Source organism: Carlito syrichta, unplaced genomic scaffold (assembly GCF_000164805.1).
Source record: "Carlito syrichta isolate Samal-C Ts95f unplaced genomic scaffold, Tarsius_syrichta-2.0.1 Scaffold308845, whole genome shotgun sequence".
In the NCBI taxonomy this organism is placed as follows: domain Eukaryota; kingdom Metazoa; phylum Chordata; class Mammalia; order Primates; family Tarsiidae; genus Carlito; species Carlito syrichta.
In genome coordinates this window covers 300,243-312,506 of record NW_007252941.1, presented here as the reverse complement: position 1 = coordinate 312,506, position 12,264 = coordinate 300,243, and the positions used below count along the sequence as shown (strand labels likewise).

General features: G+C 37.0%; 1 protein-coding gene across 3 annotated transcripts in view; it reads left to right on the top strand.

The window, feature by feature from the left end:
• TRMT1L (tRNA methyltransferase 1 like) overlaps positions 1–12,264 on the top strand; it is a 53,016-nt gene that overhangs the window by 21,466 nt on the left and 19,286 nt on the right. For all 3 annotated transcript variants that reach the window (XM_021716583.1, XM_008066105.2, XM_021716582.1), the window contains 3 exons: positions 3,336–3,585; positions 3,938–4,150; positions 5,744–5,934. In XM_021716583.1, the coding sequence (XP_021572258.1) occupies positions 3,336–3,585; positions 3,938–4,150; positions 5,744–5,934 (654 nt within the window). The remainder of the gene's footprint in view (positions 1–3,335; positions 3,586–3,937; positions 4,151–5,743; positions 5,935–12,264) is intronic.

The window sequence follows — 12,264 nt, the reverse complement described above, 5'->3', positions numbered from 1 at the left end:
CAGGCTGTTTAGTGTCCATGTCTTTGTGGGTTTTGGGGGGACCTTGTTGGTGTCAATGTTTATTTTTATTCCACTGTGATCCGAGAAGGTGCATGGTAGAATTTCGGTCCTTTTAAATTTGCTTATGCTTGATTTATGGCCAATTATGTGGTCGATCATAGAATACGTTTCCATGCGGTGATGTGTAGAATGTGTATTCTGTGGTCTTTGGACGGAGTGTTCTGTAGGTATCAGTTAAGTCCATTTGGTCCAGAGTCACCTTGAGGTTCCGGATCTCCTTGCTGATTTTTTGTCCTGATGATCTGTCTAGGGTTGTGAGTGGGGTCTTAAAGTCCCCAGTTATGATGGTGTTAGAGTCAATATCTTTCTTTAGTTTTCCTAGAAGTTGCTTTATGAAAGTTGGCACACCTATGTTGGGTGCATATGTGTTTAGTATAGATATTTCCTGTTGATGGAGTGAACCTTTTATCATTATGTCGTGGCCCTCTGTATCTTTTTTAATTTTTGATAGCTTAAATGGTATTTTGTCTGAAATTAGGATCGCGACTCCTCCTTTCTTTTGTGTTCCATTCGTCTGGTAATTTGCTTCCCATCCTCTTACTTTGAGTCTGTGAATGTCCTTTCTAGTGAGATGGGTCTCTTGAAGGCCGTATATTGTTGCCTGGTGATATTTTATCCATTTTTCTATTCTATGTCTTTTCAGTGGTGCGTTTAGTCCATTCACATTCAGGCTAATTATTGAAATGTGAGAGTTCATCCCTATCATGGAGTTCCTATAACGTTGTTGTTCTTCCACTTGGTTCTTTTTGGTCTTTCTTTTGGTTTTGGGGTTGGTTCATGTATATTTTATTCTTTTCCCTGTACTCTTGTAAAGAACATTGTTCTGTTTTCCTTTTCTTCTGTGTTTAGTACTTTCTTAAGTGTTTCATGTAGAGTTGGTTTGGTGGCAGCATAAGTTCTTAGGGATTGGATATCTGGGAAAAATTTTAATTCTCCCTCGCTGATGAAGCTTAGCTTCACCAGGTAAGTTATTCTTGGTTGAAATTGTTTATCTTTTAGGACTTTGAAGATAGCGCTCCAAGCTCTCCTAGCCTGCAGGGTTTCTGTAGATAAATCTGCTGCTATTCTGATTGGTCTTCCATGGTAGGTGATCTGGCCTTTTTCTCTTGTTGCCTTTAAGATTTTTTCTTTTATGCCTACTTTGTTTAGGCGGATTATTATGTGTCTAGGAGTTAGTCTTCTCGTTTGTTGTCTTGCAGGAGTGCTCTGAATCTCTTGTGTTTGAATTTTTACGTCACTGATTAGATAAGGGTAGTTTTCTTGAATTATTTCATGGAAAGTTTGTTCTAGTGTGGTCTCTGTGTCTCTTTCTGCCTCAGGTATGCCAGTTACTCTTAGGTTTGGTGTCTTGAAGTAATCGCTCATCTCTTGAAGATTTTGTTCTGTCTTTTTGAGCTTGTTTTCTGTGTTTTTAAGAGTTTGGGTTAGTTCTATATTTTGGTCCTCAAGTTCTGAGATTCTTTCTTCTGCTTGGGTAATTCTGCTTTCCATGCTTATCAGTTTGTTATTTATTTCATTCACAGTATTCTTTATTACTGTTATCTCAGATATCAGCTCCTTCCTAGTTTCTTCTTGTGTCTCCTCAATTCTTTTAAATCTCTCCATTATTGTCTTGATTTCAACGTTTATAGTTTGAGACCCTTCATTCTGAGGGCTCTTCATTATTTGCATTCCGAAGTCAGTTTTCTCAGTGTCTGCCCTCCCAGGGGTCTGGGAGAGACCCATACTCTTCTTTTGGTTTTTCTTCATTTGTGTAGATTTTTCTCTCTCTCCCCCTTTCCCTCCCCTTCTTTAATTCTGTTTTTGAGGGAAAGTGGGGTTGCTTTTATTTCTCTTCTGCTATATCCTGTTCTTCCTTATGAGGGCCTTCTGGCTTTGTTCACTTTTGAGGTTGGAGTGTAGGCTGCATTCTGCACTTTTTGCAATTTTTATTTTATTTGAGAGGGAAGCTGTGGTTCACAGTGTATATGCTGATTCTAGCATCCACAAACAGGTGTATGAGCACACTGGAGCCTATTTCCCTCACCTTACAATCTGTCTGTTCAGCAGTACGTAGTCTTGGTTCCTAGATTAAAATTGGGGTATAAAAGAGGAAAATAATGGAGGAAGGTGGAGTCAGTAGGAATTTAGAGAGGGAGAAGAGCGAGAGGGAAAACAGACATACATACCAACTATCAGGTGAGAAAGAGGCACAAGGCCGGAGAGAAGTGGAAGAAGACATGTAAGAAAGATTCCCTAAAGAATACTGATAGCTACACATAGACAGACCAATATAAACATGAAATAGTGTAAGTCAGAAGGCAAACAACAAACGTGATCAAAATAAACAGTCAAAATGATAAAATTATAAGTCACAATAAGAGATCAGACTAAAATCACTTCAGCTCTGATCTCCGGCCTCTCCCCTTTGTTTTTCCATTGCAGTCAGCTAGGTTTACTCACAGCTTTGGTTTGGCTGCCTAGGAGTTGCTTTTATCTGATTCAGCTTAGGTGTGGGGCTTTGTCTCCTGTTTAGCAAGGTTACCTTAGGAACTGAGGTGGAGTTTGTTGATAGGTGGGCAGGCCAGTGGAAATCTCTGCCTGAAGAAAGGCGGAGGCAGATTCTCTTTTGTAGATCCCTTTCTCTCCGCTTGTCTGGGTCCCCAAGCTTGGGTACACGGGCTGAGTGCCTCAGCCAGCGCGGGCCCGGAGCTCCAGAGCTCCAAAGCTCCAACAGGCAGGCGGTGAGTGGCGAGAGTGGACCTGGGCCCCCCACAGGGTACTTCAGCAAGGAATGGGACCGGTGTGTCTGAGGGGCGGGTGCCCAGAGCCTCCCTGAGTGACCAGTGGCTTGGTGACGATGAGAGACAATGTAGCCAGGGAGCTAGCTGAGACCCAAGACTCCCACACACGCTGTGGAACAGCAGCAGCAGGGGGCCGCAGTATTCGGCCCTGCGTGGGACCGGGGGTCCCCAGACCTCAGACCAGCACTTGCTGGTGGTGGACTGGGGGTGGGGGAAGAAAAGGAAGAGTCTTTTTGAGAACTCACATTCAGAGAATCTCACAAGTTCACCTATGCCATTGCCATCTTGTTCCCCCCTAGATACATTTTTTGTGATAATTTTTATTGATAAGTTTTGTAGCAAGAAAGTAGAATAAGTTATTTATGAAAATATTGCAATTTTGTAGCAATTCGTTTTTGTTATTTATTAAATTATATTTTATTACTGTTGTACTGTTTTTAGTCTTTAAGTCTTACATTTTTTAAATTCATTTTCCTCCTCATTTTTCCTAAGGCATAATGGGATTACAGTGGGCAAAACATCTTGGAAATGCGGTCAAAGTTACAATCAATGACTTGAATGAAAACTCTGTGACATTGATTCAGGAAAACTGCCATTTAAATAAATTGAAAGTAGTGGTAGACAGTAAGGAAAATGAAAAGAGTGATGATATTCTTGAAGAAGGAGAAGAAAGCCTTGGTAATATTAAGGTGACCAAAATGGATGCCAACGTATTGATGCATTTGAGATCTTTTGATTTCATGTAAGTAGAAAAGATTTCCTATATCAGTTTACAAATCAATCTTGAATTTTTCAGGGAGAGATAGTTAAAAATTAATACAGTTGTTATTTGTTTGTTTAAATTGGCCTGAGGTATGCAGTAAGAAAATCTTCTAGTATTTACAATAAAATTCCTGGTTGTGACACTTTATTTTTACATATCTGACATATCATACTAACCTTTTATTACTTACTTTAAAAACAGAATTATTTATTTAAAATAGGTTTGCAATGTACTTTTCAATGCATAGAATTTTATCATTAGAAATAATTACATTAGTATAATTTTGTTATTAATATGACTTTAAATATGTTTATATTCTTTCTGATTTTAGTCACCTAGATCCTTTTGGAACATCAGTGAACTATCTAGATTCTGCATTCAGAAATATAAGAAACCTTGGCATAGTATCAGTGACTTCTACAGATATCAGTTCTTTATATGCCAAGGCGCAACATGTTGCCCGACGTCACTACGGATGTAACATTGTCCGAACTGAATATTACAAGGAACTAGCTGCCAGAATTGTTGTAGCCGCAGTGGCAAGGTACTGAATTGCCAACAGTATACCTAATATGTTTTAGTGTATGATAAAAAGAGATATTAGTACAAGAAATACATATCTTATTTTTCAAAGTATCCACAAAATATAAATTCTATGTTCTATATCTAATCTTGATTTGTTTTTAATGTTATGTAGTAGCTGTTAGAAATTTATTTAAAAGCTTATGCCTGAAATAGTCAGTTTACTCTCCAACTTAAAATGTTATTAAAATAATTAATGTAGTAAGAAAGAAAAGACAAAAGTGAAAGTTAATTTCAAATCAGTTTATTTCAATAATCTAGGGTAGATAAGGGATACCAACATGAAAAAAAGCGAAATTGTTTTTAGATTTGGAAACAATCATTTGTTTTATATTCATTCCATCTTCTTATTTTTTGAGTTAGAGTCTTACTCTGCCACCCAGGCTGGAGTGCAATGACACACTCACGGCCACCCCAGCATCCATCTGCTGGGCTCCATCGATCCTTCTGCCTCAACCTTCCAAGTAGCCAGAACTGCAGGCACGCACTACCATGCCCAGCTAATTTTTTTTTTTTAACTTTTTTATTGTAGAGACGAGGTCTCCCGGGTTGGTCTCGAATCCATAGGCTCAGGCAACCTACTCGCCTCAGCCTCCAAGTGCTGGAATTACAGGCTGAGCCGCCGAACCCAACCCATCTTCTTTATTTATATAGTTTGGATAAAATGATGACTTGTAAACTTGATTCTGCAAAATGATTTTATAAAACAGGAAGTAATGTTTCTCATTAGGATTTCCAAACGAAAGTATATTTTAAGAAAGGAATCCTTTTTTTTTTGAGCACCTATCACAGAGGATTATGCTAGAATAATAATATAACATAAACGGACATTGAGACTAGATAGTGGATGACCAGCCAGCTCACTCACTAGCACTAACACTAACTTCACAGCATGTAGGTGGAAATTCCTACCTCAGCACAAATGCAGATTGTCAGGCTTCATAGACCTTCAGGGTTCTTGCTAATTAACTGAAAACTCTGAAGTTCAGTTTTTACATGCCAAGGATTTACTTACAAATGTTTATAAAGTTATACCAAAAAACTCAAATTAATACATATGAACTAAATTTAGTCTATGACCTCAGAGGGGAAATTAAGTATATAAATGGCATATCTAGTAGAACTTAATCCAAAAAAGTCTAAAATTAATGGTGGAAAGGACTTATTACTATTCACTTTTTGCAGTATTCAGCAGGTAGCATACTGCCCTGCTTGTAGTCATTCCTCAAGGTTTTACAGAGAAAAATAAATAAAAAGGAAGAAGGGTGGTGGTGAAACAAAATGACACTGAAAACCAGACAATATAGTCGTATTGAGAGGATGTCATAAGGGAAATTGTCTAGAAACTGTAGATTCTGTCAAGCATCCTTTATTTCCTGTATTTCAATTTGAGTAAAAGTTACAGTAATGATCTTTTAAAAGCACTGCTACTGAGAATTGAATTTTTCTTGATTTTCCATAGCCCATCCATAGTTTTCTATCTAGTATTGTCAATATAATGCCAAACAAGGGAAAATGATAAGCCCCTAAAATAATTTTTAAAAATTTATTATAGAGCTGCAGCCCGATGCAATAAAGGCATAGAAGTACTGTTTGCAGTGGCTCTGGAACATTTTGTATTGGTAGTTGTGAGAGTTTTGAGGGGACCTACTTCAGCAGATGAAACAGCCAAGAAGATTCAATACCTGATCCATTGTCAGTGGTGTGAAGAGAGAATTTTTCAGAAGGATGGTAATATGGTAGAAGGTAAATTCAAGTTCTTCTTCACTGTATATTATGTTTAATTTATCTATAAGCCTCCAATGAAAAATCCTTTATCACGTCCCTAATTATACATATTGTCCTTTGATTTTAAAGATTACAGTGCTAACTTTGTTATTTCCTATACTGGATTTCCTTTGATCAGCAGACAAGACATTCGTGTGTGAGTTTATTAAAGTTATTCATTCATGCTATACAGTTTGTGCTCTCTAGCCCTGCCCTCTGTTGAAACATCTAGAAATAACTTAGTTTCCACTCTCACTAATTTTAGAAACATGAGTCAGATTATCTTTTCATCTAGGCTCTTGCAAATCATTAATTTTATAAAAGTAATTTTCATGTTTCTAGTTGTATATAATAGCCGTCAGCTATAAAATTCATTGAATAAACATTTATTGAGCCTCTACTATATGCCAGGCCTGAGGACTCATGCCCTCATAATGCTGTTTATGTTTGCGTTGTGGGACATAGAAGTAGTAGCTCATTGCTTTCTGTTAGGTTCTCAATATTTTTTAAATTTGAATTTTTAAGAACTCTGTATATATTAGTGTTTAGCCATTGTTATATGAGTTGCAATTTTTTTCTCATTTTGTCACATGTATTTGCATCTATTTTTTTTTTCATCTGTCATGCAGAAGGTTTTTTGTTGTTGTTACAAAGTTAATAAAACTTTTCTGTATTCTGGACTTTGTCTATAGTTAGAAAGAGCTTTCTTATTCCTAGGTGTTATTCAAGGAAGGTTATGTTTTATTGAATAGTCCACCTTTTCTCCACTGACTTGAGAAGATTTTATCTTACATTGAAGTTTTACATGTATTTGATTTGTTTCTAGGTTTTCTATTCTGTTCTAGTGGCTCCATACACCTTGACCACACTTTTAATTAAAGAGGCTTTTCAGTGTTGTTTAATATTTGTTATGGCAATCTCTCCTCAAAGCTCTTTTTTTCCCCCCAGGATTTCTGGTTTAGATTTTTGTTATCCCTAACAAAAAAGTAAATAAATAATAAATCACCCAGTTGATATTTTATTTTTATTGCATTAAGGGAGATCAGTACTGTGATTTTAAAGCTTTCTGCAACCATGGTTGCTTTCGGTTTGTTCAGATACTTTAGTATAATTTACCTGATGGTGGAAATGGAGGGCATCCTGTTATGTTCCTTATTTTAGTTTCTTCTGGTGCTTTTTTTGTTTGAGTTGGAGTCTCACTGTCGTCCAGACACACACCCTCGACCTGCTGTGCTCCGGCGATCCTTCCGCCTCAGCCTTCCAAATAGCTGGAACTACAGGCGCACGCTACCACACCCAGCTAGTTTTTTTTTATTTATTGTAGAGATGAGGTCTCGCCAACTTGCCCAGGCAGGTCTCAAACCTGCGGGCTCAGGCAATCCACTCATCTCGGCCTCCCAAAGCGCTGGGATTACAGGCTGAGCCACCGAGCCCAACTGGTGCTTTCTAATTCAAACATGATACTAGCTTTTTATGTGAAAGACCTATATTTTAGTATGTTAAGGAAGTACTCTTCATTTCCACTTGCATCTTGTCAAAATGTTGAATTCTGTCGTACTCATATTCACCATCTTTGGAGATGATTATATGGTTTTTCTCTTTAAACCTATTAATTTGATTAATTGTAATAAAATTTTATAATATTGACATGCAGTTTTTAGAATAAACTTATTAGGATGTAGTCTTTTAATGTGTTACTGGATTCTGTTTGCTAAGTTTTAACATATTTTTTGTTTCGGTATTCATAAATGAGATAGTACATTGTTTTCCTTCTTAGCATAATTTTAGTTGGACCTTGATAACAGTTTACACTTCCTTGAAAAAGAATTTGGAACTTTTTCCTTTTATTCAATTCTTGGGAACAGATTAGTGTTGGAATTATTTGTTCCTTGAAGATTTAACTGTATTCACATAGCATTTCTATTTTATTTACATGGGGTTTAACCAAGTGTTTTCTACTTATTCCTTTTAATTTCCTTGGTTCATATAGTTATATTTCCCTTATACATTTTTACTTTTTATATTTGTCCTGTCTTTTTTCTTGTCTAGATACAATATTGTTTTTTATATTCTATTGCTATTTATCTTTCTCGGTGTTGCTTTTTGTAGTATAACTATGTATATTCCGTTATAATTTGTATTTATCAGTTTTAGGTGGTATACTTTAGCCCCTTGGTATCACAAATGAGGTGATTAGCCTCCCATTTCTCATTTTTTCTTTATTAATATTTGTTTGTTGTACCATTTCTCTGTTATTATAAGAGGTAACATTTGTGTTCTGCTTTGCAGATATAATCTCTACATTAAAAATATTCAGTGTCCATCACTGGTCTTTTTGCCATAACTTCCCTTGTCATCATTTAGTTGGTTAAATTTAACTTTCTGAATTTCCTCAGTAAAGCTCATGAGAAAAATGCTCTTTCATGTTTAAAGCTTTTTTTTTTGCCAAAGAATGTTTATAGCCTATAAAGCTTCTTTGAGTGCCTCATAAAAGTTTTTACATTGTCTTCTAATACTGAAAATTACTAAAATTTTTCCTTCTTATATGTGACATGATCATTTTCCCTGATTTCACACAGAAGTCTTTATTTATTTTTGAAATCAAGTAAATGTACTAGAGTATATCCTTTTAGGGTCAGTTTCCTATATCATGATATACTCAATCAACATGTAGTTTCAAATCTTTTGTCTTGGGAAAGTTTTATTGAATATTTATTTAATTCTGATATTTGTCTAACCTTTGTACTATTATGTCTATATTAGATCTCCTCAGCCTATCTTCTTTAACTATCATTTTCTCTCTTAAAATGTGCATATAATATGGCCTAGTGCGGTGGCTCAAACCTGTAATCCCAGCACTTTGGGAGGCCTAGGTGAGAGGATTGCCTACACCCAGGGGTTTGCAACCAGCTGGGCAACTTGGCAAGACCTCGTCTCTACAATAAATCAAAAATTAGCCGGACATGGTAGCGCATATCTGTAGTTCCAGCTACTTGGAAGGCTGAAGCAGAAGGATCAACTGAGCCCAGCAAATGAAGGCTGTGGTGGCTATGAGCATGCCACTGCACTCCAGCCTGGGTGACAGAATGAGACTCCGACTCAAAAAAAAAAAAAGCACATGTAGATGTATAATTGTTACATCTTCTCCATACATTGGCCCGTTTATCATTATGCAATGTCCATCTTGATATTTCCTGTCTGAAAGTCTATATTATCTGATGTTAACATAAATACTGCTCATGTGGCTACTATTTGCATAACATTTTTTCTCATGTTTTACTTTTAGTATATAGGTTTTTAGGTATTGGATCTTGCTGTTCTATTCAGTCTATAGTTTTTGACTTTTGGTGAGATGTTTAGACCATTTCCATTTAATGTAATTATTGAAATGGTTGGCTTTTAGTGTGTCATTTTAATTAACTCTTCTGTTGATATTTTAGCTATATATTTTTTGACTACTTTCTTTTTTATTTTAATTTTTTTAATTTTAAAGATGTGGGTTACATTTTAGGGTTAGGTATACAGATGTTCATTATGCAGGTATCCTTGTTGGTGAGGTGTGCCCCTCCCTCCCCTGGCAGTTTTCCTTAACTGCCTACCCCACCCCACCCCATTACTTTCTTAATAGTTTCTCTAGGGATTACAGTATATACCATATCTTGATCTACTAACTTAAGTCTGGCAAAATCTAGCAACTTTGCGCCAATATAATTAAATTTTCCTCCTCATCCTTCATGCTTTTATTGTCATATACGAAGTGGGGGAGAACGCCCCCCAAAAAATGGAATTGACTTTACAGAGGGCAATCCCCTTGTAGTACAAGCTTCCCCTGCTAGTAAGTGTTCTAGAAATTCATCGACATCAGTGTCCAAGAATGTATTGTTGTGAGATGCTGCATTCAGCTTCAGTGAATTTTTTTGGAGGGAAGATTCTTTTAACACATGTGCCCATTTCATGATGGGTGATTTATGAGTGCACCTGTCTATACTGCACTGAGTGTTCAGCAGTTTTTTGCCATAAACAGCATGACCTTTGTGCCCCATCCTCCCTTTTCACCCAGTCTCACCCTGAGATGGAAAAAAAAAAAGTCCTCAAAAGGAAACATTTTGTAATGTGGAAGAGGCAAAACAAAAAATGGCAGAAACACTAATGATGAGTTCAAAACTATTTTGAGCAGTGGAAAAATCATCTGATAGGTGTATTGCATCAAAAGAAAAGTACTTAGAAGGCGATTGGAGTTTAAACTTGTAAGAATAAATACACAGTTTTTTAATAAATAAATTCTGGGTTTTTTGGGTCCCACCTCGTATTACTTACATTCATAGAAACTCAACCCAGCAATACAGTATTACATTTATTTTAAAAAATAATCTTATGATCTTGTAAAAATTAAGATAAAAGAACATACACATACACACATTATAGTTACCAACATAATTACCTTTCCTCAGCACTCTATTCCTTCACTTGGATTCACGTTACTCTGTGTCATTTCCTTTCAGCCTAAAGAACCTCCTTTAGTATTTCTTGTAGGTCAGGTCTGCTATGAAAAATTCTCCCAGCAGTTTAGGAATCTTACTGTGCTTTATTTCTTGAAAGATGGTTTTATGCTAGATATGGAATTATTGGTTAGCAGCTCTTTTTCTTCTTTGAGCAATTTGACAATAACGTTTTTATTTCCAACTGGCCTCCATTGCTTCTGAAGAAAAGTAAGCCATTAATTATATTATTATTCACTGTATGTGATAATATTTTTTCTCTTATTGCTTACAGAATTTTCTCTTTGTTGCTTTTAGCAGTTTATGATGTATGTAAGAATGGGTCACTTTGTATTTATCTTATGTGGGACTTGTTGAGTTTCCTGGATCTTAGATAAGTATTTTTCATCAAATCTGGGGTGCTATCTTCCTTCTCCAACATAAACTCATCCTCATCACTTCAAACTAGGGGCAGGTATCTTCTGTAACTCACTAATCAGGGATTAGAATCGTAACTAATCAGCTGTTTCAAGTACAATATTCTAACCAATCCTAGAGCCCCAAGACCCAACAGCAGTTGCCCTAGAACCACTCTGATTGTATACACCTTTGCTTTTAGGTTCAAGTACTCTCTTATAGCTATTTCTGCTTTTAGTAGCTATTCTTTCCAGTGTGGTTTTCCTCTGGTAGTATGCTCTTTCAGCTTTTTTTTTTTTTTTGAGTTGGAGTCTCACTCTGTCACCCAGACTAGAGTGCAGTGGCTGCTCCCGGCCACCAGAGCCTCGACCTGCTGGGCTCCGGCAATCCTTCCGCCTCAACCTTCCAAGTAACTGGAACTACAGGCGCGGCTATCACGCCCGGCTGATTTTTGATTTATTGTAGAGATGAGGTCTCGCCAAGTTGCCCAGGCGGGTCTCGAACTCGCGGGCTCAGGCAGTCCATCACCTCAGCCTCCCAAAGCTCGGGATTACAGGCTGAGCCACCGAGCCCGGCTTCTTTCAGCTTTTAAGCTTTCAGAAAATACTGAATAGTCTGGGCATAGTGGCGCACACCTGTAATTCCAGCACTTGGGGAGGCTGTCGCAGGAGGATCACTTGAAACTGAGTTCAAGACCAGCTTGGGCAGCATAGTGAGACCTTGTCTCTACATTTTTTTTTAAAAAAGAAAGAAGGAAAATACTGAACAAAAGGTAATGGCTGACCTTTTTATTTTCTTGTTTTTGTTTTTTGTTTTTTTTATATAATCAATATGTTTTATTATGATATAGTGGGGTACACTTAAGGGTTAGATATACAAATATGCTTCGTTCAGGCACCCTTGTTGATAAAAGGTGTCTTTCCGTCCCTAGACAGATGTTTACTACCATTAATTCCATCTCCTTTCCCCTACCCCCATAGTTTCCCACCACTATCAGTCATTTTCTTATGGTAATACGTTGGATGATCAAGGTCCACTATATGAGTGAGAACATGTGATACTCAGATCTTTGTTTTTGTGAGAGATCACTCAGTATCATAGACTCTAGTTCCATCTGGGTTGCTGTGAAATTCATGATTTTGTTCTTTTTTATGTGTGCGCAGTATTCCATCGTGTATATGTACCACATTTTTTTAATCCAGTCCTCTTTTGATGGGCAGCATGGTTGTTTCTAAGTTCTTGCTATTGTGAACAAGGCTGCAATAAACATTCGTGTGCAGGTATCTTTTTGATAGAGTGATTTGAGTTCTTCAGGGTATATTCCCAGTAGGGGGGATTGCTGGGTCATATGGGAGGTTGATATTTAGAGCTTTTAGGAATCTCCACACTGCTTTCCACAGAGGTTGCACTAGTT